Source organism: Rhincodon typus, chromosome 24 (genome assembly GCF_021869965.1).
Source record: "Rhincodon typus isolate 14 chromosome 24, sRhiTyp1.1, whole genome shotgun sequence".
Lineage (NCBI taxonomy): Eukaryota > Metazoa > Chordata > Chondrichthyes > Orectolobiformes > Rhincodontidae > Rhincodon > Rhincodon typus.
In genome coordinates, this window is record NC_063355.1 from 45,440,478 (window position 1) to 45,465,902 (window position 25,425).

Here is a 25,425-nt window from a genome sequence, read left to right on the forward strand (position 1 = left end):
CAAACATATGATAAATTCAAATATTGGGCTTCATTATGACATCTACTGGATTTGTATACCACTGCTATTACAAACAGTCTTTCGTAATGTTAACAACATTTGAGTCTGTCAAAGTTAAACAAATGGCTAGTGTCTTTTGTATTGTACTGAAACTTTTCACGTTTATAATATAAATTGCCTGTGTAAATTGAACATCGCTTACCTCTCAGTGGCACATGTTGAGGTTGCAGTGGTTATAGTTTTTGTTCAATCAACAAGTTACTCTCAATAACCTTGTGTCGTGCAGCCCAGGTATTGGATAAATACTGTATTTGATTGTGCCATGATGTATTAATCAGACCATACAGGGTAGCTTTAATTGTTTTTTTTTGACGAAAATGTAATAATCTGAAGGTGGCAATTTTGTATATATATTATATATAACATGCAGGGGCTACATGTGGCAGAGGGCAGAAGACGTCTGTGATGTTCCGGTGACACAGCTATTCTTTATTCTCTTTACATGAGTGCCAATGTTCTAGTAGTTGACCTTTTGTGTTTCTTGTTCATTCGTGAATGTATCAATGGAGTGCATCAGTGTTGGGGTGTTTTCTCTGCACCTTGATCTACTTCAAGAAACTCGAATGAGTTTTTTAGGGTTTAAAATATGCTTCAAGTGTCACTGGACCTTCCTGATTTCTGACCACTGCCTCCTCTGCCTTCTCATGGGACTCAATTTATTATATTGTACCCACTACCAACTTTTCAGGGAGAACCTAGAAAGAAAGACTGAAAACTTGGAAACAGATTTTAGAAGATTGGATGGCAGGCCTCGACGCAGATCAATACAGGAATACCAACCTGTGCAGCACCAGACATGCCATGAGTGAGCCCAGGGAGTCCACTTCATTATGGAAAAAAAAGCTCAAGAAGCACTCCCAGAGATTTGACCATGATGAGTCTAGGGAACAAAGCAGGTCCAGGGCTTTACCTGAAGAGTCCAGTCAACTAACTTTAATGCAGTAGACTCAGGAAATTTCTAACCTCTGGTCTAACCTCAACAATTACTTTTAATCTTCCTTAATTAGCTGTATTAAGCACTGTCTGCACAAACTCTAGCATTTAATTCTTTTGTTAAGTTTGATCTAAAACCAATTTTCTACTTGAATTGGAATGGAGGAACGTAACTAGGGTCAAATGGAACAACTTCAGCACAGATCTTTGGTTTGTTGCACTTATGGATCAGTGAATAATTTTCTTGCAAGAGCTGACATGCATAGTTTTAGCTTTCAGTACAATTTACAGTAGGTTCAATACACCATGTTTATTAATTAGATTTGTTACATTGCTGCGGCCTAAATAGTGTCTGCTCAAGCTGTAGGATGAGGAAGAGAATTTTCCACATGATTCCAATCCTGGAAGAACTGGGGATTGTGAAACTGATAGTCCTAAAAATCACATTCGCCTTGAATGTCCTACTGTTCAAAAAGCCAGCTCAAGATAAGGGCAATCACTTAATCAAATCAGTCTTGTCAGTCTTCCGGGAATTCTGTTTCTTAATGCTCTTCACGGGTTACCTAAGGTCTAGCCCATGAAAGTCAGTTGTGCTGTTGCTGTTTATTTGTTGATTTGTTTATGTATGTGACCCTGGAGATTTAAAAAGTATCCATGGTAATGCTGTTACCTATTTGGTATGTAAGAGTTCTGTTACTTTCAGGAACTTGAGATATTTGTAACTTAATGGGAGCATGGGTTCAAACATATTGTTCTTGGGACATTGTGGTATTCACAACAATGGTCTACAGTGCCAAGTTAGAACACCCTACTCTAGGTTGGAAAATTGTGGCTGATGATTTACAGCAGTTGTCATTCAACAGTGATTTTTTAAAAAAATTATAACTGCTGTGAAATCCTTGCTGGATTTCCAGATGCTGCTAAGGTTATAGCAGGTGTGTGGTATATGAGTCGTGCTAACCAGATGGAGGATCCTTAGTTTAGAATGAAAGGAAGAATAAGGTGCTCCCCGAGAGGCACTTTTACATAACGGCCGTATAGCACATGTCATCTGCTAATTTTATTTAAGTGCCAAAAATTTTTGATAATAAAGAGTATTGAAGTTAGAACTGTTGTGCTATTGAGCATTACTTTATGATACTTGAGCCAGGGTATGCAGGTCTTGGCTTGATGCCTGCATTGAATTGTCTTTGGAACATTTATCCGCTGTAGTCTTTTTAGAAACTCAGTGGCATTGTATTGTAGTGTTGACCTGAACTTTATGACAGCGCTGCTTGAGTTACTACCCTGAAGTTAAATTTTCTTGAGAGATATTTGCAACCTTCTTGCATTTCACAGAAAAATACAATGCCACTTGCTGGATAATTGCACCATTTGGACCATTTCCCAGTGCAGATGACTACAAATATGCTGGACTCCCAAGTGGATTACTGTGTTATTTGTTTCAGGACCTTAGGCACTAATGTCATGACCACAGCGTAGCCGCCTCAACTTTCATGTTTTTTCTGAGAGAGAATTCATTAGCCAAAATCCACAAAAACATGAAGTTATGATGAAACTCTTGTATCTGAAGTAGAAGTATTCAAAAGTGGATCTTTTTGTAATAAACATTGGCTTCACGGGTTCAGTTTAAAGCTGCGGCCCTTCAACTATTTCCCTTCTCTTCGGAGGAGAAAGCTTTTTGAGTTTTTTGTTCATCTATACCGACCTTAACGTAAGTAATTTTAGGGAGTCAAGGAAGAGAACTATACAAATTTCCTACTAGCCATTTAAGGTGTATCCTAACGTTCCTTGAAGCCAAGGGCACCTTTTCCACTTTACTTTTCCAATTGCAAAGATCCATTTTCTAATTTGGAAATGGAAAGATGGATTTTGTAACTCTTCTCCTCCATCCTTGAGCAATCGCTTGCCTATTAAAAAGGACTGACAGAGCACATCGCTTTATGTACTGGAAATTATAATAGCCTTCAAAAACATGCGATGCCAGCTGAAAGGATTCACCCCACTTACAATAACCCTCTTATTCTGGAATAGTTAACTTTGCTGAATCAAAGCTGTTTCTGTACCAGTTTGTGCAGCTGCTATGGAAGCTTCTATTCATCTTCTGGCTATTCATTGCAAAACTATTCACTGAAGTCACCTTTTATAAAAAGAATGTTAGAAATAGGCTTTCCCATAGATCTATGTTGTGGTTTGGATCTTTCTTTGTTGCAAAGGTTGCAGCACTCGCCTTACGAATCATGGAATGCTATAGGCTTGTGGAATGGCTATTTAGGGCTTTGATGAGGTGAAAAGCTTCATTGTCACAATTGCCCCAGAATCATTGTAAAATTAGTTTCCAATATTCTCCAGGATATTGCTAATTCTTTGTATCTGCTAAAATGGACTTTGGATATTGGGAGGACTTTACAAATTGAAAAGTAATGACTGACTAAATGTTTTCTGAAATTTGTTTGGAAATTGTCACCCCTGCAGTTGATGCAAGTCAGGTTTTGAGAATCAGAGCACACCTTAGCAGAACTCAATGTAGTATCTGCAAGGCAATTAAAGGGAATGTGCATTCAAGGAGTTGGTCCAGGATGTATGTGTAAGTCTCTCAGTGAAAAACAGCATCACTAGATTAGAATTCATTGGTTTTTGGAGGATAATGAATGAATAAGAAAATAAGATGATCTGCCTCTGGTTGGATCTTATTTTCTTTTTGTTTGATTAACCTATCCTCCTGAAACCAATTTCTTGCCCTCTTCCTCCTTTGTCCCCTAATCTGGGAGTATGGGCTTGTTGTGCTTTTTAATTAAACGTTAAATATAATTAACTAGCTGCCAACAGTATTGGCACTACCTCCTTGGTTTAAAAACAATTAAGGAATATTCCTGGGCAGTATTTATACTGTAAAGGGCAGAAAAAAATCATTTGATCATTAAATTAAATTGTGAAGGGGCATTGCCCCACTACTTTATTTTTCCCTTCATTCAACTGGGCTTGTTCATTGGTATGTGAAGGATAACTTCATTTGAAGAATGGAGAAGACCCTACCAGAGGTAGGTCCCCTAACTTTGCTGATAACAGACATGAGTAGTAATTAGTGGGGCATGGAAAAACGTGGAGAGGTTGGTCAATGTGCTTTAAAACAAAAAATTACCCTGTGTGGATGATGTAACAAGTTAAAATGGAGTAGAATACATACTTAAAGTTGAACAACCATAACTTGGGCACATCACAGCAAAAACTGCAGATTTTATCAAGCAAACGCAGAATACTGCAGAAACTCAACGATTTTGGCAGAATCCGTAGAGGGAGAAACAGATAAAGTTTCAAGTTCAGTATTGCTCTTCTTCAGAAGTCATACTGGACTCAAAACACTAACTCTGTTTCTCTCTGCATAGCTGCTGCTCGACCTGAGTTTCTCCAGCAGTCACGGTATGTTGCTTTCAGTCGAGATTTTGACTTTTTCTTAATTAACCTATTTTTCTAATCAACCTGTTCAGAGATGTTATTACACACCTCTGGAGCAAGTGGGACTTGAACCCATGCCTCCCTGGTCTTGGGTATGGATACTTCCACTGCACCGCAGTAGAGCCCAAATATCTTTCTGTGGTTTTGAAGAGTGATCACTCGTTTGTAAAGCAAATGCACTAACTACTACCCCACAGAAACAGGGCACATTAGAAGTTTTGATTTGTTTCCTCCCATTACTTTCAATGTGTTTAAATATTTGCACCAACCTGTTCAAATATTAGGGCAAAGCCCATTTGCTATTAAATCAATTTGTGTCAATTTATGTTAAAAATGAATTCACCTTTTTTCATGTTAATCAAACCATTTTGGGCTTGCCAAGCACATGCTACTGCCACTTCTTTTGTGTCAACAACATACTGGAGATTGATTTCAGGTGTTGCACCCAGTTAGTAATTTAATCTTAAGCATTTTCTCTTGATTTATTTTAAAATTTATTGGTGCGGATAAAATTTTTTTTTAGTGTTAAATGATGACATTTCACTTGCTGACAGCTTCGCATAGGCTCATGTATTCTAATTTTACCACATTTTTATTTATTCCTCGAGCCACGGAACTTTAATTGCGAATTTGTAGTCACATGAACATGCTAAACAACCATATTTGGCTGGCTTGCTAAAGTTGACTGAAAGTTCACTTTTTTGTGCTAAAAGTGGTTTTCTTGACATTCTTCCATCTTTGTATTATGCAAATGTGAATAACAGATGGCCGCAAAGACCCAACTGTTAAGAACTAAGAACAAAGCTCAAATTGTCAATAGAACTAAGTTTGAACTATGTCCTTAAATTTAATAGATAATTTTCCACCCATAGTTCAGTGGTTATTGTTAATATTTCATCTGTTTTTTCCTTGCTGTTACTGAACAACCATGGTAGAAGTGGCACACACTATAGGCAAAAGTTTTATAAAAATAATGAGGTGGGCTCCAGAGATACTTCCATTGTGTGAATGATGCGGCAGATACTTCCTGATGTAGTATAATTGAGTTCCTGTTTCCCAATGCATTGCAGACAAATGGCATCAGTTTCAATGCAGAGCAATCAAAATATAATTTTTCCCCCATTTATAGGGGCGGCTCTCAGGAAAAGGATGAAACAGCATCTCCAGAATTGCTATCATCAATGCAGAGTAAAATAACTCAGGTATGAATTCATAATACTGACCTTTTCATTATTACTTATTCTTGGAATATGGGTGTCATTCTGCGGACTTGGGAGCAGGAGTAGGCCATTCAATCTACCAACCCTCCTCTATTATTTGGTTGGATCGTCATTGATCGTCTACTTCAACGTCACTTTCCCATGCTATCTCCATTGCCATCGTGTTGTTTATTGCCCATCCTAGTTGCCCTTGAGAAGGTGGTATTAAGCTGCCTTTATGAACCGAAACAGTCCATGTGCTGTGGGATGACGCACAATGTCATTAGGGAAGGAATTCCAAGATTTTTACCCAGCAACAGTGAAGGAATGGCAATACATTTACAAGTCAGGGTGGTGAGTGGCTTGGAGGGGAACTTGAAGGTGGTGGTGATAACAGTGTGGAGCTGGAGGAACACAGCGGACCAGGCAGCATCAGAGGAGCAGGAAAGTTGACATTTCGGGTCGGGACCCTTCCTCGGGAAATGGGGCAGGGGGAAGGGAGCTCTGAAATACATAGAGAGTGGAGGAGTGGAGCTGGGGAAGGTAGGTGGGATGATGATGATAGGTGAGTGCAGGTAGGCAGTGGTGGGGATTGGTCAGTGAGGTGGGAGAAGCAAATAGGTGGGAGAGAAGATGGGCCCGTTGTGTCAGATCAAGGAGGGGATGCGAGGGAGGGTTGGTCATGGGATGAGGCTGGGGGTGGGAAATTTTGAAACTGGTAAAGTCCACATTTCGACCATTGGGTTGTAGGCTCCCAAGGTGGAATATGAGGTGCTGCTCCTCCAGTTTCTGAGTGTCGGCATTGTGACACTAGAGGAGGCCCAGAATGGATATGTTGCCCAGGGAGTGAGAGGGTGAGTTGAAGTGGTTCGTGACTGGAAGGTGTTGTCGTTTGTTGCGAACAGAGCGCATGTGCTGTACAAAGCAGTCTCTGAGTCTCCGTTTGGTCTTACTGATGTAGAGGGCGCCACATCAGGAACAGCGGATGTAATAGACTACGTTGAAAGATGTGCAGGTGAACCTCTGTTTGATGTGAAATGTTTGTTTGGTGCCTGGGATGGAGGTGAGGGGGGAGGTGTAGGGGCAGGTGTAGCACTTCCTGCGGTTACAGGGAAAGGTGCCGGTGGTGATGGGGCTAATAGGGAGTGTGGGAGGGGACGAGGGAGTCGCGGAGAGCGCAGTCCCTACGAAAGGCAGATGGGGTGGGGAGGGAAATATATCTTTTGGTTGTGGGGTCAGATTGTAGGTGGCAGAAGTGGCGGAGAATGTTACATTGATTACAGAGGTTAGTGGGGTGATATGTGAAGACGGGGGGGATTCTGTCTTTGTTTTTGTTGCGGGGAGGAGATGTGAGGGCAGAGGTGCAGGAAACGCAACAGATGCGATCGAGAGCATTTTCAACCACCGAAGAGGGGAAGTTGTAGTCGTTGAAATAAGAGGAAATGTGGAGCGCCCCATCTTGGGAGCAGACACGGTGGAAGTGGAGGAATTGGGAGTAGGGGATCGCATTCTTGCAGGAAGGTGGGTGAGAGGAGGTGTAGTCCAGGTAGCTGTGGGAATTGGTGGGCTTGAAATAGATGTCTGTTTCGAGGTGGTCACCAGAGATGGAGACATAGAGGTCCAGGAAGGAGAGGGAGGTATCAGAGATGTCCAGGTGAACTTGAGGTTGGGGTGAAAGGTGTTAGTAAAGTTAATGAACTGTTCAAGCTCCTCATGGGAGCACGAGGCAGTGCCGATACAGTCATCAGTGTAGTGGAGGAAGAGATGGAGAATAGTGCCAGTGTAGCTGCGGAAGAGGGTCTGTTCCACGTATCCTACAAAGAGGCAGGCAAAGCTTGGGCCCATGTGGGTTCCCATGGCCACCCCCTTAGTTTGTAGGAAGTGGGAAGAGTTGAAGGAGAAGTTGTTATGGGTAAGGATGAGTTCGGTTAAGCGGATGAGGGTATCGAGGGAAGGGGACTGTATGAGCCTGTGGGAGAGGAAGAAGTCGAGGGCTTTTAGGTCATCAGCATGGGGAATGCAAGTGTACAGCTTCGACAGCTTTCAGAGGATTCCAAAGGTTCACCTCAGTCAAGAAATTCCTGCTCATTTTAGTTTTAAATGGCCTGGCCCTTATTCTGACGTTATCGTAGGACCCCTACAGTGCGGAAACAGGCCAGTTGGCCCAACAAGTCCACACTGCCTCTCCAAAGAGCATCCCAACCAGACCCATTTCCCTACCCCTGATTTCCCATGTCTAACCCACCTAACCTAAAGATTCCTGGGCGCTATGGACAATTTAGCATGGCCAATCTACCTAGCCTGCACATTTTTGGACTGTGGGAGGAAACCGGAGCACCCGGAGGAAACCCACGCAGACCTGGGAAGAATGTGCAAACTCCACAAAGACAGTAACCCAAGGGTAGAACTGAACCTGGGTCCCTGGCGCTGTGAGGCAGCAGTGCTAACCACTGAGCCACCGTGCTGCCCCATCGTTATGTGCCTAGCTCTAGACTTAAAGCCAGAGGAAACATCCACGCTGTCACACCCTGTAAGATTTCAGGTATCAATGATATTAATTATCATTTTTTGAAACTGTGGAGAATGATGGGGTCCTTCCATTTGTGAGTATAAAACTTCAAAAATTGAAATCAAGTAAGTACTGTATGCAGAAAGTGCAGCAATTTGTGGACATCGTTTCCTACTCTGGATTTAATTACTTTTAATATGAAAGGAAATATGTAAGATTGAATTTTTCTCAAGATTGTATTTGATGACCATACTGATGCAGTCCTGAGAGAGGTGTTCCCTTTCCTATTGCAACAACAACACTGTCCTGAAGTATTAACCTCAATAAAGGGCATGGGGTGACCTGAGGTGGTGTGTGGTGCCATATAAATGCGCTTCTTTGATCAAATATCTCATTCTTATTTTCTTTTCGTATAGGATCTAATGGCCAAAGTGAGAGAAATGTTGGCTTCTTCAAAAGATGTGCAAACCAATGTGTCCTGAACAAAAGCCTACAAGCCCTGTAAGAACACATGGATCTGAAGTAGCTTCACAAGAAGTTTGACCTGCCTTGTCACAAGAACTTTATTATTTTGAAATTTGGGCAGCACTCAACTTTGGCAACAGCTGTTTTGTATAGCTCATTTTGATAAGTATGGTTTGAACTGAGATCTTATTCTGTTAATACTGTTTTGCAAATTCCCCCTCCTCTTCTTGAACACAACAAACTCTCCAAGTGCTCTGGGACGTCTGAATATTTGGGGGTGTACTTTATATTGAGCACCAGAAACTAGCTGCCTGCAATCATTTGTGATTACCAGACAGAAGCTTAGCTTATCCTTCTGTGAAGGAGTTTTACTACTTGATTTCTACAAAGATGAGGTAACATCTCATTTTGTAAATTTGAAGAGTTCTACCAATGTAAATCTTGCATTGTTAGCAACTGTTTGGGGTTTCAGCCTTGAAACAGAATGCACACGCTGGTCTTGAAGATCAGTAAAAGCACGGCAGAATATAACATCAGCGTTACTTATGATACAATGTGTATCAGACATTTTCTGAAAACGTTGCATTTATTTAAACAGCCACATATAAATTTACTTTAATCCACACCCTAAAGATGTTGTGAGAGGGCTCCAGTAAAACTTTCAACCACAGAGATTTAAAATTATTGAATTACTAATGGTAATTTATTTGTTAGGAATAATGATTAAACGTTTATTTGTAGAAAGTGCTCACTTTTAATCTACTTGACAAAAGTCATTTTCAGGTTACTGCTCAGTTGGTGCTTCGTGTTTTTAAAAATGGCTATTTTGGCATTGTCACAGCCTATTAATCCACTGGCCCACCATTTTGATGCTTTGCAATTCACTTCTGCAGTGATGTCACCTGACACAAGTTTAGAGGAAAAATTGATTTCATACCGGGTAAACATGTTTTATATGATTGCATATTTGGTTAAAAAAAAAAGCATCGAGTAATGTTTTGCTCACTGTGGCACAATAGTGATATGACTCACTGCTTATTTGGCTTACATTTTTCTGCTAATGGAAGCTCCGTACTTTGCATCATTAGCCTCTGCTCTGTATTCATTAGAGTTGGATCAGTATTACATCCATGCCACTTGGCTCATTTACTTTCCTGTAAATCTGTTAACTGCCTGTACCATGACAGCAACACAACACTGTATTTTCTTTGAAACTGCATGATTTATTTTTGGTTTGTTTTATTATATGCCATATCATTTTATTGCAAAGATACAACAATATCGCCCTCTGAAAATATTAAGCTAGAATTAACACTTCTTTGTAATCGTCTGTAGGTTTCTTTCACCCAAGCATCTTTTTCTTGGTGCTGTCAAATTCTGAGAGTAGATATCCATTTAATTTTTGAAGACTATGCTTTCTAATCTGGTTGAATATCCTTTGATTTGTTTCTTTTGATATCCTTGCCCTTTGTTTAAAATCTTTTCAGATTTCAGAGGTTTCTCCACTATTACTGTTGTCTCTACTTGAGTGTCTTGGTGATTGCAAAATGTTGATTGATGTTTTTGACAACCCTTCTGAGGAAGGTTAAAGAATGAGCTCCCATTTCACTTACAAGAGATAATCGGGGAAAGCTCAGACCCAAAGGTAAGAGAGACTAAGATTATATCACATCTTTGTGCTTGCAGGAAATTGAAGAACTAAAAGACCGTTCATATACCACCTTGCACTCCAAAGTAAACTCAATGCATTACTGAGTAAATGTCTGAAAGTGCACAATGGGTATATGGTTTGTGTGGTACTCTAGATGTTGGCAGTGGATTGGCAGAACTCCAGAAACCTGGGTATTAATATAGTAGATTGTTTTTACAGTTAATCCATTAGTTTTGAATTCATTTTATAAAAACCATAGACTGAACTATAAATGAATCACACTGTCACTACCCTTGTAGTGTTGAAAACCTTATACAAGAAATTGCTGGGCCACCTTTCCAAATTTGAACATGCATATATAATGTAAGTAATTCTTAAATGAATTAATATGAGCATAGTTGACTCCTTAGTTTTGTAATTCCTAGATTACAGCTAACCGAATAAAGAGGGTGACTACATCAGTGGGATAATGTAACAATTTTTGACGTTGGAACCTGAGGTGAGAATTACAGATGAGATTTGTTTAACCTGTCAACGAATGCTTATGGTTCTTAAGATATAGTTCTTCAGTCATCTGGGATGGTGGTAGAGAAAGTATAATACATACTTTGTCATCTGGTTTATGAAGAATAGTACATCAGAGGTGAGTTACCACCGTTTAGTGTTTGTAAAAAACAAATTGGGGGGGAGCAACCGTGTTGATTCAAACTGTATTGTAGCAGCAGTATAATATAAATTTTCATCCTATAATTTGTACCTAATCCATTCCCACAGCCCTAGTTATGTCTCGATACCCCTGCAAGATTTGAATTTGATTAATAGTTTGAATATAATTCCACCATATTTTTTAAAGTGAAGAATTTAGTTTTTGAATTCCATATTGAAACTAGTGCATTTATTTACAAGGTTTTTATTTTAAAAAATCAAGCTTATACATACATAATTACTTGTTTATTTCTGTGTAAGCCACAGCAGTATTATCATCTCTGCTTATTCAAAAGTACCACACATTCATAAAGCAGTTGCACTTAGTTAATGAGACTCTTGGGACATGCAGAGTATTTATCAAAGATTCATTCTCTCTTACCCCTTCAGTATAATTCCCTCATATTTTTGAGGTTTATTTTATGTTCCTTTGTTTATGTAGTGTAAGGAGAAAATACCAATGGGATTTCCTGTTAATACTAAAATGCATTAACAGGGAGGTTTGTCCTGCAGATGAAATTCATGACAGCGTGCTTTTATTCCCGATAGAATTCCCTAATGAGGCTAAAATTCTGATCTCAGGCTTCAACAGAACTAAATCCAGGATCACATTAAAAGTTAGCTTTTTTTTCTAATAACGTTTTATGACTTCAAAGATGGTAATGCATCAACAAATTTCACAATTTCTGTTGTTAGTTTTACTGTCAATTTCTTGGTTGAGTCTCTCAGGACAACTGCAAAATCAATTAACCACCTCATTAAAGACAGTCCAGAAGAAACCACCCAATTTATATCATTGATTGAGGATGCAGCCCCTCCAAGTAATGGTCCTATACATGTGGGGTTCATTCACCTTTAATTGCAAGCTTATTAGCTAATAACATACACGGCCACTTGTAAATTCGGTGAACCCTAAAATTGCTGTGGCATCATTATTTTGGAGAGTATTGTGACTGCCATGAACATCAAAACAAACAGGAGCCTTTTTACGGAGCAGGGAAAAAGATTTTGGGCAAAACTCCATGTGGTGCACGTAGCACTGAAGTATATCCATAAAAGGAAGAAAATAATTTGTGTTTGATAGCACCTTAATCACATTTTTAAATACCCGAAGCATTTCACGTAATGAAGTAGGGTCAGTTGTAAATGCAAATGCAGCAACCAGTTGCACACAGCAATAAGATGATTAGCCAGTTAATCTCTTTAAATGGCTTGCAACTTGTAAAAAGTATACGTCCATACTCCATGCGTAATGTTTGGTACTTGCCCTTAAATTATCTGTTATATAGTTATGATTCCTATAGTTCTATTCTCCTTCTTTCACCTTCCACCCCACCCTTCCCTCATTTATGGTTGCAATATGAGGTTTGGAGCCCTATAAAAGATGGGTGTACTTACAAATTGTAAATAAATGACTTTTATTAACTTGCCAGAAGGGTAATTGTCCGTTCAATTTTAAAGCCATGACAAAATAAGTTTAAACATATTTTCAATATATTTATGATTTTGAACAGTATTTCATTTGGTTTTCTTTCCCTAAACTTGGTTTGTGTCTGGATTATTAGGCATTTGATCATATGGGGTGATTATGCCTGCATTGTTTTTTTTTTTAAATTTGGCGTTTGGTTTCTCTTCCTGTAGTTATGACTGTGTTATTGGGGTCCATGCTCTCTGGATGCCTTCAGCCATTCCTTATGTAGGTGGCTGTCACATGTGAGCTTAGACAGCAAGCCTAAGCAGGCGCAATACTGTCAGACCTCAACATAGGCATCTGCAAACAAAGTTTTACTCCACTGACTGGATAGCCATCAGGAGCGGGAATCTGCCTGAAAGCTTTACCTTCGCTGCTGATTCAACTGAAGCCAAGTTCACAGTCTCACTGCTGACCTTGGCTAAGATCAGTTAGGTGGAGCTTGCATCTGTACTCTGTACGCAGTTCTTCTTGCATGACTGCAGTATTCCCAGTAAAAGTAATACGAATATGTCGGTAAGACTTGGATATCTTGATTCAATGAAAAACATTTGCTTAAAATCAATGCTTATTTTTGGTAGTTGATCCCCTCGAGTCAAGTTCAGCGTGGCTGCCTAAATAGCAAATTTTTAGTTGTCAAAAATAGATTAAATTAATAGTGTATGTATCCAATCTGTTATTGCAGTTGCTGGAGGTAGCTTTATTCAGTTAAGACTCCAAATCATGAGTGTACAAGACAAGAAGTGACAAACGTTAAAACAAAACTATGCAATATCAAAGATTTAATCTTGTTCAGGTGTATAATGTTGTCCGTGAATATGTTATGAGTTTTTACGTTAGCAATTTTCAAATTAATTGCATTTCATTCATGACAGAGAAACTCTTAATCTGGTTTGTAGTTCAAGGGTATGAACTGGTGCATAATGGTTTCATAACAAAGCACTCCTTTAGATTTATTCCTTTTTTTAGTGACTTTTGGTGCATTTGCATGTTCAAATTCAGTGTTACCAAAAGTTGGCTCTGATCAATCACTATGATATCTGAAAATTTACCAGCTGTCCCGTGAGGAAAAAGTCCTTAGCATCCATCCTCCACCTTGTTGAGGATGACAAGAGAAGTTGTCCTTAGTACAATGGATCTTGAGTGTTTCTGACCTGAGTCCTTTGCTGCCAAGCATCAATAGAAGCAAGAGTAGGTCATCCAGCCCATTAAACCTGCCCCACCACTCAATATGATCAGGAAAGTTTATCTCGAGACAGGAACAGTCTATTCATCTTTCCCTGTCTCTAAGCTGTGATACTGAGTTGTTAAGAGTTTCATCAATGTATTAGTGATGTAGGATCTCAGTTTACATGCTTTCTTAAGACATGCAGTCTCCACTGCCTAAAGCTGAGAAATAAAATGGTGATGTTGGGACGATGGTTATGTGTTTTACAGTGACAGTCTTCTGAAACACATGCTAATGGGCTCTGGGGTTAGAGAGGAAATCTTTGATTTATTTTCACAGAATTGGCTTAATTATTTCTTGACAATTCCATTCCCATGCCTATATAACTGTCAGTCAGTGGTTACTCTGAGTCAAGGGGATCAGACTTGATCAAGCTTGCTTTTGCCTTTTTTTTGTGTCCTATTGTCCCATGTATTCCAAACATTTTATGCCATTTAACGTGAAGCAATCAGAGTTAATCATAGTAGTTGTACCAAACCAAGCTACTGAGAAGCCTGAGTGAGCACAGAGTAATAGCAATCAATTTTTCGGAGATAAAAATGCTGTGTAAGTCACATTGATCATTCTCCTTTCTGGCCTCATACTGAACTCAATTACTCACCATTCGGAAGGTAAGGAAATTTCTCTACTTTGAAGAAAGCTGTAAATAGACAAACCAGCACAAGGAGTTCAGCCATTTGCAATTTTTAGTTAATGAAGATGAAGAATTTGGAAGAATGGGAGCCGATCAGAACTAGAACTAGATATTGTTTAAAAACTGCTGGCAGTTGAACATTGCAATGCAAAAGGGAGTTAATATCGTGGATGAATGCAATATGATGGGTCAAATGGTTCTGATCTGAAACTCTCTTGATATGGCAAAATACTGTACTTTTTGGTGAAGGATATAACAGTAAATTAGTGTGTTTCACCAACATATAACTTATCATTGCTTTTGCATCTGAGGTAGCAGAATTGTGAAATTGTGGTGAGTTGTATATTGAAATTAACCTCAAAGTATTGAGTTGGCTACCAAGCAAATTAAAAATAATTGTACAGTCAAACTCAATTGAGTTTAGCTTAATGATAAAGTTGGTATGAATTTCCTGCCCCTTGAGGTAAAGTTGCTTTGAGCAATCACGTATTGTAAGGGTAATTAAGTTTAGAAACAGGAACCAGAGGGACATATCCACATTAATAAAAGGTTTCTGTAGTGCCTGAGCTGAGTTGTAGTTATTGAAACAGCGTGGTTTTCAGTGCCTTGATTGCCAGATCATCTTGTGCATCAGCAATTGATTTTGTGCAAAAATAGATTTAGCTATATTTAATCTATATGCTTCGTAGAAAATGCTCTCTTGCCTGCATACCATCTCTTGATTTTATAACAAATCAGAAGAAAGTGGTGAATCTGTTGCTCCTAGGAAACTGCAGAGAAATTCTTCACAGCAGGAACTGACATTTGTAAGCATTAAAGATTTGCAATGATACAAGGCGCAGACTTAGTTCATCTTTCTACTCATTTGTACTTTTTTTTGTTGTTGAGCATTTATACTGTGTTGGATGGATCTTTGGGGGGGATGCAAGTGATACCAATGTGTGGTAGAATGAGAAACTATCACTGCAGATGCAATGGTCCTACAATTAGATAAGGAAAAGTTTAAAAAGAAGCAAGGGCAGTGATGACCGAGCAACAACAAAGGGAAGAAATTTGAGTCTGCATTCTTTCTCTGGAAACCCCGGTGAGAAAGTATGTGCTATTTAACTCAAAAGATGACAGAGCAACAGCAAAGGAAAGTGATCTGGTTGACTATGTCAACAGCTACAGAGGTTGAGAAGTATGAGGAAGGAAAATGTACTATGGCCCCAGTAGAATATTATTTGTGACCTGGGCTGTTTTTGGCACTTTTGTAGAGGTGGAAGCCTGTCTGTGACGTTTCAAGCATGTCGTTGAGATACAGATTGGTACAAATTTGAGAAGTTCAGTTGCATAACACACTTAAGGACTTGAGAGTAAAGGCATGTTAGAGCAGTAGTTTGAAAGGGTAGAATAGTCAAGTATTTTCTGGAAGAGGTAATGTGACGTTTTTTGAGGGTTGGGGAGTGGGTAATGGTGGCATTGTGGTGGAGGCACTAATTGGTGTGAATGACCAACTGCCCCTAAGTAGTAACCAGGAAGGTTTACTAACAAACAGTGCAGAAGGTGAGACAGGAGAAAAACTAGATAAAGATGCAGAGTCAAGCTGGAGAGAGGAAATTGTACTTTGAGAAGGAAGAAGCTAGATCCAAGAAATGCAATATAAACAGATGAACAATGTCTGTCTTGGTGATTGAAATAAAAGTAACGTGGGCATTTTAGACATGGAAACAGGATAGAAGGCATTAAGAAGATGGATGATAATGGGAATGAGCCTAAAAGTGAAAGCTAGGAGCTCATTTAGTACAGTAGATATTGTCCTGGTCTGGGGGCTCAGATTTCCAGAGTCTGGGTCATGAACCCCAACAGTGTCACAAGGCAAAATTTTGGGTTCATAAACTCTGAGGCAGTGATGGAACTGTTGACAGCTGCGAGGCCCCTTTGAATCCTTACTTTTTTTTTCAAATTAGTGTCCATGATCTAACCTGCTGCCCTTTGAGTCTGCAGTCTTTCTCTGGAAACCCTGGTGAGAAAGTAGGTGTTATTTAACTCAAAAGAACCTAAAGGATTCTTACACAACCCTTCAGTTCTCCTCAGTTTGTGCAAGGGAGACTAATGCACCAGAACACTTGATGTGGTCCAGTCACATTTTGTGATAGATGGCCAAAGCGACCATGGGCCAAATGTGCCATGGCATATTCCAAACTGCAATAAAAAGACAAAGACAGTGTGGAAGCCACTCTTAACCTGTATGTTGGACCTCACTGCATGGGAGCAAACAGTCAGATCCAGACTGCCGTCCAGAAGTCTCAACGTTTGAGAAAAGAGATTGATCCCTTCAGGACAAATGAGCATGCAGCAAAAGCCAGTTTCTCTATCCATCCTTCAGTGACTTTCAATGTAAAATTTACAGTTGGATATGCAAATCAACATTTGGTTTAATATCATGAGTCAGCACAAACTAGTCACCTCATTGAACACCCCTGTAGAAGTGAAGAAAGAATTCATCGTTGTGTCACCATGCAAATAGTATGGTAGAGCCAGCTTTAATAAGAACTTTCAAAAGGGAATTGGATTAATCACTGAATCCCTACAGTGTGGAAGCAGGCCATTTGGCCCACTGAGTCCGCATCGATACTATGAAGAGCATCCCACCCAGACTCGCCCCATCCCTTCCTGTGTTTGAGGGCTATTAAGTAAGAGCAAAGGATTGAGAACAATTGGGCAGCTCTTTGAAAGAAAAATAACTCTTCTATGTTGTGCCTTTCACAACCTCAGGGCAGTTGAATGTGTTGTAGAGTTTATTAAATTATTTTGAACTGGAGTCACTGTCGCAGTGTGGGAAGTGTGCAAATCAATTTGCACACAGCAAACTCCCACAAGCATCAATGTGTTGATCAGATAATCTGATTTTGTGTCTTGACTGAGGAATAAATATTGGCCCCAGGACAGCAGGGCAAACTCCATCACTTTTACTTTTGTAATAGTGCCACTGGAGAAAGCAAACAATGCCTCAGTTTAATGTCTCCTGCAGGAATATAATGAGTTGGGAGTTGAGGTTGTAATTTATCATGTTTAGAGATTCTGTAATTATTGTCTTGGATTCATATTGCATTGAAGAGGCCATTTGGCCCATCAGGTTAACACTGACCTACCTAATCCCACTTTCCAACACTTGGACATTTCTCATCAGACTCTCCTTTACAGTCACGCAGCCCCAGAGGGCCCTGGAGTCGGACTGAATTATCAGTACCCTCCACTGTCCCAAGACCCTCGCACAGGTGGTCTTCTGGTTATCTACCAGTTCATTAAATGGAGTGAAGCATTTCTATGTAGAACCAATAACACCCTTACTGCTGCTAAACACCTCTTTAGCGAGGTATTGTGTATGTGGGAACTGCCAGTGCAAGTTCACAGTTATCAAAGATTCACTTTACTGGGGCAGTATTTTACAAATTACAGGGGTGTAGAAATTTGGCACAATTTCCAACCAGCACATCCCACTCATTCACCTCACTACAACGATTATATACAGACTGCTCACGTCGGTGTGTAAATATGCTGATAATTGGATGCACAACACATAGAAGTAGGACTGTCACCATATTAGACTCTGCCTGGGAGTACCTGGCCATAAAACATTCACCGGTACACAAGTATGATGTCCAAAATCCAGCGCCCTTGGGATGGACTATGAAATAATTCCAGTTTTCCTTGACCACTGACTGAGCTACAGCAATGTGGCCATTGACTATAAAAATGGTTCAGAGCCTATGGTAAATTCTAAAACAGCACTAGACAGGCACGAGGAATAATCACTGCTATTAATCTAGGAAAGCATGTAATGACAGTAAAAGGAATGGAGCAAGTAATCAGCAGTACAAATGCTTACTTTGCACAAACAATTTTAAAGATTAAAAAGTAAAGCTTATAGAATTCTTTTCTAATCCTCAGTTGAAGTTCTTCACTTCCACAAGGTAAAACAGAATCATTCCATTTGGGCAGGTAATTGTGGTACACCTCAATTTTCAGCCTCAAGCCAGTGTGTGAATTGCAGCATTTTGACATTGATGATTTCTGTACTTGTTTTCAACGTGTGGTCAGAGTTTCCCTCTGCGTGCTTTTCCACCATTTGATTTTCTTGTCAATTAAAATTCAAAAAAATACTCTTGAGCCTTTACACGTAGACTTACTGCTAACAGCAAGTGAAACCCTCTCTGGGATATCGCTTAAACAAATCACATTTTGAGGTTTTCAATGAAAGTGACAGTCAAAATGAACACACAAGCCAAGGTCACACAATTGGGTGCAGTAAATGTGACTCGTCTATAGCAAAGCTATTTTCACTGAATCAGAACTAAATCCTGGGGGAAACTAGTTCAAAAAATTTGATTTTAAAGTTCTGAGAAAAGAAGCTCTGATGAATTATCTTTGGCAAAGCTTTTAGTATAATTCTCTTCTGTCTTGCTTCCCTGAATCCTAATTTCTCTCTATGATCATTTCCTTGTTACCTCACTTAAACCTTCAATCCTTGCAAAATATTTATTGCTGTCGTTAGAAGCAGAGCCAGTGACTAGATGCCAGCTGGATCAATAGATGCCATTTACTTATCTCCCAGCCACAGCATCATTCAGTTGCAATCTAATTGAGAATACATATTGAAAGGATTTGCAGCTCCTAGTCATAAATGACTAGAATTCGTGGCTTGATGAAATCACTCTAGCTACCAGATTGGAATCTGATGGATACAATAACTTCACTTGATCATTTATATTCATTTGTATTTGACTGTTAATTTATTAAAAACAATATGCATTTGTCAGCGGTGACTTGGACAGATTCTATCCTCAAACAATACTCTGGAAACTTGATCACATAATCACCTCTGATCATTAGTGGCACTTTTCACAATGCAGATCTGAAGGAGTGCTGTGGCTGTCTTGTGAGGCAGAGGGATTACTCTTAACTCTGAAGCAGAAACTCCAGGTTTGATTCCAGACCAGGACTTGATGGCCATGGTTACACAAAAAGCCCAAACCGTTTGAGTCCAATCTGCAGATCCTTCCAATGTGCCTATTGTAGCTGGTGAGAGAGTTTGCTTAGTCAGCCACAACTGAAGAATGGGGGACTAATGGTGTAGTGGTATTGTTAAACCAGTAATCTAGATACTGAGGTAATGTTCCGGGGACCTGGATTTGAATCCCACCAGGGCGGATGGTGGAATTTGAATTCAGTAAAATCTGGAATTACAAGTTTAATGATGATATGAGTCAGTTGTTGTAAAAACCATTTCACTAATCTCCTTACCTGACTCCAAACCCACAGCAATGTGATTGACTCTTAACTGGAGTCTGAAATGGCTGAGTAAGCCACTTAGAGGAAGCACTGAGGGTGGTAAAGGTGGATGTATTCTGGGTGGGGGACTTTATTCTCTAACACCAAGAGTGACCACTACTGACTGAGCTGATCATGTCATAAAGAACTTAACTGCTACTAGACTGCATCTGTGGCAGGTGCTGAAGAAACCAGCAAAAGATATATTTAGCCTCATCATCACCAATCTGTGTGCCACAGATGCATCTGTACATGACAGTATTGATCAGAGTGACCACTGCATTGTCTTCGTGGAGACAAAGACCTGCCTTCACATTGAAAATACCCCCGTGGCATTTATCACTATGCTAAAATGGGACAGACTTCAAACAGATCTAGCAATTCAAAACTGGGTACACAAGAGGTGTTGTAGGTCATCAGCAGCAGCAGAATCAACCTCCAACACAATCTCCCACACATCTCTGGTTCAATGGACAGTGCAAGAGCGCATGCTCGGAGCAATACCAGAAATACCTGAAAATGAGCTATCAAACTGGTGAAGCTGTCAAACAGGATTACTTGCTCGCCAAACAACATATTCAGCCAGTGATAGAGCTAAGCAATCCCACAACCAATGGATCAGATCTAAGCTCTGCAGACCTGCCACATGCAGTGGTGAATGGTGTTGGACAATTAAACAACTCACTGAAGCAGGAGGCTCCACAAATATCCCCATCTATAATGGAAGAACCCAGCACATCAGTGAAAATGATAAGGCTGAAGCATTCACAGCAATCTTCAGCCAGAAATCCCGGGGGGGATGATCAGTCTCAGCTTTCTCTGGAGATCAACACAATGACAGATGCCAGCTTTAGGCAAGTGGATTCACATGATATGTGACATCAAGAAATGGTTGGAGATACTGTTGTAAAGACTATGGGCTGTGACAACAGTCTCGCAGTAGCAATGAAAACTTGTGCTCCAGAACTTGCCGCTCCCCTTGCCAAGATTTCTCAGTACAGTTACAACACTGGCATCTATCTGACAGTGTGGAAAATTTCCCAGGTATGTCCTGTACACGAAAAGCAAGACAAATCTAAAGTGGTAAATTACTGCCCCATTAGTTTTCTCTCAATCATCAGTAAAGTGATAGCCATCAACAATGCTATCAAGCAGCACCTGCTCAGCAATAACCTGCTCAGTGACCCCCAGTTTGTGTTCCGCCAGGGCCACTCAGCTCCTGACCTCATTACAGCCTTGGTTCAAACATGGATGAAAGAGCTGAATTCCAGAGGGTGAGGTGAGAGTGACAGCCCTTGGTATCAAGGCTGCATTTGACAGAGTGTGACATTAAGGAGCCTAAGCCAAACTGGAATCAATGGTATTGATTCAACTGGTGTGTCAGATGACAAAATCTCCACTGGTTGGAGCCATACCTGGCACGTAGGAAGATGGTTGTGATTGTTGGAGGTCAGTTATCGCAGCTCCAGGACATCTCTGCAGGGGTTCCTCAGGGTAGTGGCCTGGGCCAAACCATCTTCAGCTGCTTCATCAATGACCTTCCCTCCATTGTAAAGTCAGAAGTGGGAATGTGTGCAATCATTGGCAAAATGTTCAGCACCATTCACAACAACTTGAATAGTGGAGCAGTCCATGTTCAAATGCAACAGGACCTGGTCAATATCTATGTTTGGGCTGGAGAGTGACAAGTGATCTTCATACCACACAAATGCCAGGCAATGCCCATCTGCAATAAGAGACAATTTAACCATTGACCCTTGACTTTCAATGGTGTTATTGTCACTGAGTCCCACACAATTAACATCCTTGGGGTTACCATTGACCAGAAACTCAACTGGACCTGCCATATAAATACGAAGGCTGCAAGAACAGATCACAGGCTGGGAATATTGCTGTGAGTAACTAGCCTCCTGACTTCCCAAAGCCTGTCCACCATCTCCCGGGCACAAGTGAGGACTATGATGGAATACTGCCCACTTGCCTGGATGGATGCAGCTCCATCAACATTGAAGAAGCTTGACACCATCCAAGCTTGACTGGCATCACATCCACTCCCTCGACCACTGACGCTCAGTAGCAGCAGTATGTACCATCTAAAGAAGCACTGCAGAAATTCACCAAAGATCCTTCAATAGCACCTTCCACACCTGCAACCTCAAACAAGGGCAGCAGATACATGGGAACACAAGCCCCTGCAAGTTCCCCTCCAAGCCATTGCTGTTCCTTCAGTGTCTCCGGGTTAAAATCCTGGAATTCCCTCCCTAAAGGCACACTGATGGCAGTGGTTCAAGAAGACAACTCACCACCACCTTCTCAAGGGGCAACTAGGGCTAGATAATAAATGTTGGTCCAGCCAGTGATGCCCATACCCCATGAATGAATAAAAAAAGTGTAGTAGCCTGTAGCACAAAAGCCTCCCCATCTTAGAAGGCCCAGTGCACACGCTCCTGCCACTGGCTGTACTCCTCAAGGGACTGGTGGAGAGAAAGGAGTGGTGTTTGGTTGAACATGCTATGTTTCTAATGTCTTAAATCAAGTTGTTTTGTCTCCTTTGCACATTTTTTTTAAAAAAACCCTGCCATCAAGAGAAGTGGAGGCATTCTCCCTGATTTCCTACTCAACATTTATCTCAGCCAAAATCATTCCGACCATTCATCTTATTGCTGTTTTTGAGATCTTATTAGCTGTTGTTTTTCCTGCATTTCCTCAATGCTGATGCTTCACATCTAATTGTGAGACCATGAAGTGAATTTTAGAAGTGTAATACTTCCTTTATCAACAGGTTCAACTTGTACACACCATTAAGCATTACCAGTAAAGTCAATCCAAACCAACTATGGTTTTGAAAATATTCAAATTAGTGTTTCTTTCCTGGGTCAATCGGAAGCTCCATCAATAGAATCTCTATAATGTGGAAGCAGTCCATTCGGCCCATCAAGTCCACACTGTAGCCCTGCATTTCCCATGGCTAATCCACCTAGCCTGCACATCCCTGGACACTGGCCAATTTAGAATGGCCAATCCACCTAACCTGCACATCTTTGGACTGTGGGAGGAACCCAGAGCACCCGGAGGAAACCCACACAGACACGGGGAAAATGTGCAAACTCCACACAGACAGTCGCCTGAGGGTGGGATTGAACCCAGGTCCCTGGCGCTGTGAGGTAGCAGTATGAACTGCTGAGCCACCATGCTGTAAAGTGGAGTTTGACAATTGCTGGGACGGATGGGCATATCGAAAACTAGAGTTGAACATTTGATCATCCATATCTGACAGAACTAGCTCACGGGCTAAGCAGCACACTCTTGATTCTATTTAAAGTAGAAACAATGTCATTATTTGTTAAATTAAGTATTTGAATAAGGCACAGTTAATTAAAGATTACTTAAACCAGGTTTTGGCATCCAGTGTAATTAACTGAAACACAATGATTTGTACATTGGTCTACACTTTTTTGCTGAGTTCCTCTAACTCAGCCTCTCTCTTTGATGAACCTGCATCTATGGCTGGAGGAGGTTGATTATATTAAATTGGGAGTAAAGCTGATTAATGATCCATTGTGAAATGTTGTATACCCCAAATGGAGTAGCATTTCAATCCATTAAGTGAAGGGATTTATTTGATTTCCCCTGTCAATATTAGATGATCACTAGTGTCTATACGGCATGCAGGAAGCTCAAAAAGTCTTCAACCCAAACTGAAAATCCACATGGGCAGCTTTTGTTCACACACCCACCCTCCAGGAGCATATTGCTCCTATTTCTAAAGTAAAACAAAGAACTGCAGGTGCTGAAGATCTGAAACAAAGTGCTGAACAAACTCAGCATGTCTGGCAGCATCTGTGGCGAGAGAAGCAGAGTTAACGTTTCGGGTCCATTGATCCTTTTTCAGAACTTACTCGAAATGTTAACTCTGTTTCTCTCTCAACAAATACTGCCAGACCTGCTGAATTTCTGCAGCAGTTTCTTTTTTTTTATGTTACCCCTTTCTCTACCCAGTGATCTGGACAGCAGTACTCCTGTCTATTGCTGGAGATCTGGCCACAAGATATCAGTCTCTCTACCTCTTGCCACCACTATCGCTTGACCTCCATCCCCTAATTGTGTTCTCCTTGAGTCCCCATTCCTCAGTCTCTCTCACCATCCTTGCCCGAATCTCAGTCTCCTGACACAGGTCGATTGCTCCCTCTTCTCCCCAGTCCGTAGTCTGCTGTGGCTCTTCCAAGCTACAATGTTCTGTCTCAACTCAATGAGGATAGTGCACTGGAAATTAAGCTATACCAGTCTCCGAGTTGCTATAGGTATAAAAACTTAATTAACCTACCAACAATTGCCTCTGACAAACCAGTCTGGGTTTCTTCAATGACAATGCCTCTATTTTCTGTAACATGCTCACCTTTTAACAAGAAGAGTAAAAGAACAGGATTTATAATGTATGTATCTTAACATAGATGCTATCGTGGAGAGTAGGAAAATAGTCTGAAGTGCACAGTTCTAGATCACTGGTGCAAATCAGATGAGTTGGTTTCACAATCCTTTCAATTCTTTGATGCCTTTATGTTACCTGTACAGTGGCGATCAGTCTTTAATTTTCAGTGATTTTTTGGCCTAGGGTTTTTCTTTATCCTTTGGGTTTAAGAATTATTTCTTTTAGTGTCTCAGGATGCCGTTTTTCTGCTCTTTTGACTACAAATCGGAATGTACAACTTTACAGAAAAAAGGAGACAAGATTGATGCATCCAGCTTCCAGAGGTTTTCTTTCTTTAAGAAAAAGAACATCAATCTGTTGAGAAATGTTGTTCCACAGCTCTAGAGCAGGTGGGACTTGAACCCAGGCCTCCTGGCTCAGAGATAGAGACACTACCACTGCACCATCATTGGACAACTTCTTCTCTGTTTTGATTTCCCTCACAGCATCTGTGTTAAACGGCAGGCTAACTAATTGATTGGTTAATCTGCAGTTTAATTATTTCAATCATTGTTGAGTGGTCTAATAGTCCCAGTCATTACCATGCTGATCCCTCCTGATCCCACAACAAATAAGTCTTTGTGTATCCGGACTGACTGTCCCTGCAAAGTACCATTGTCTCATATACATTCACTAACTTCGCTTGTTTCAGTCTTAGACAAAAAAAACTACTTGTAGATGTTGAGATAACAAGGTGTAGAGCTGGATGAACACAGCAGGCCAAGCAGCATCAGAGGAGCAGGAAGGCTGACGTTTCGGGCCTAGACCCTTCTTCAGAAATTGTAGATGTTCCTCTTTTTAAAGCAGTGTCCATTTTTCTGATTTCAGTCCATAGTCCAAAAATAAAAAGAAGTGCCTAACAGTTTGAAATTCCCACACAGTCCTTGTTGTCTGTCTCTTTCTCCTACCCATTGCTGTTTGTCCACCCACCCTTGTTCTATTTATCAGCCCTTTCATATTCCTCCACCTACCTATCTTAATTGCAGTCACACAAGAGGTTGTTGCTAGGATTGAGGGTGATGATGTCAACAAGGTGCAAGTTTTAGTGTGTTGGTAGCTAATGATATCTGGGCGTTGGGATGGAAAACTTGTCATCCTCTTACACAGGAGTACCCCTGGAATCTATAAGCTGTCTCATGCTTGTCAAGTGAGGATTATCTTTCCAGTTAGGGCCCTGGCATCATCATCAATGCCCTTTAAGCCTATGGATCTGCCCAATTCATCACAAGGAGATAGAGGGCTTGGTGACGTGGTGCAATGAGAACAACCTCTCTCTCGATGTCAGCAAAACTAAAGAACTGATCATTGAATTCAGGAAGAAAGGAAGAGAATA

The 25,425-nt window shown here is 40.5% G+C and overlaps 1 protein-coding gene across 6 annotated transcripts in view; it reads left to right on the forward strand.

The window, feature by feature from the left end:
• Positions 1–12,408, forward strand: part of LOC109916224 (splicing factor SWAP) — a 108,323-nt gene extending 95,915 nt beyond the window's left edge. For 5 of the 6 annotated variants that reach the window (XM_048611776.1, XM_048611777.1, XM_020515937.2 and 2 more), the window contains 2 exons: positions 5,579–5,651; positions 8,574–12,408. In XM_048611776.1, coding sequence (XP_048467733.1) covers positions 5,579–5,651; positions 8,574–8,639 — 139 coding nt within the window. In that variant the 3' untranslated portion in view covers positions 8,640–12,408. Of the gene's footprint in view, positions 1–748; positions 4,035–5,578; positions 5,653–8,573 lie in introns of those variants that run through there. The other variant, XR_007264702.1, reaches the window with a different exon arrangement.
• The last annotated feature ends 13,017 nt before the right edge of the window (positions 12,409–25,425 follow it).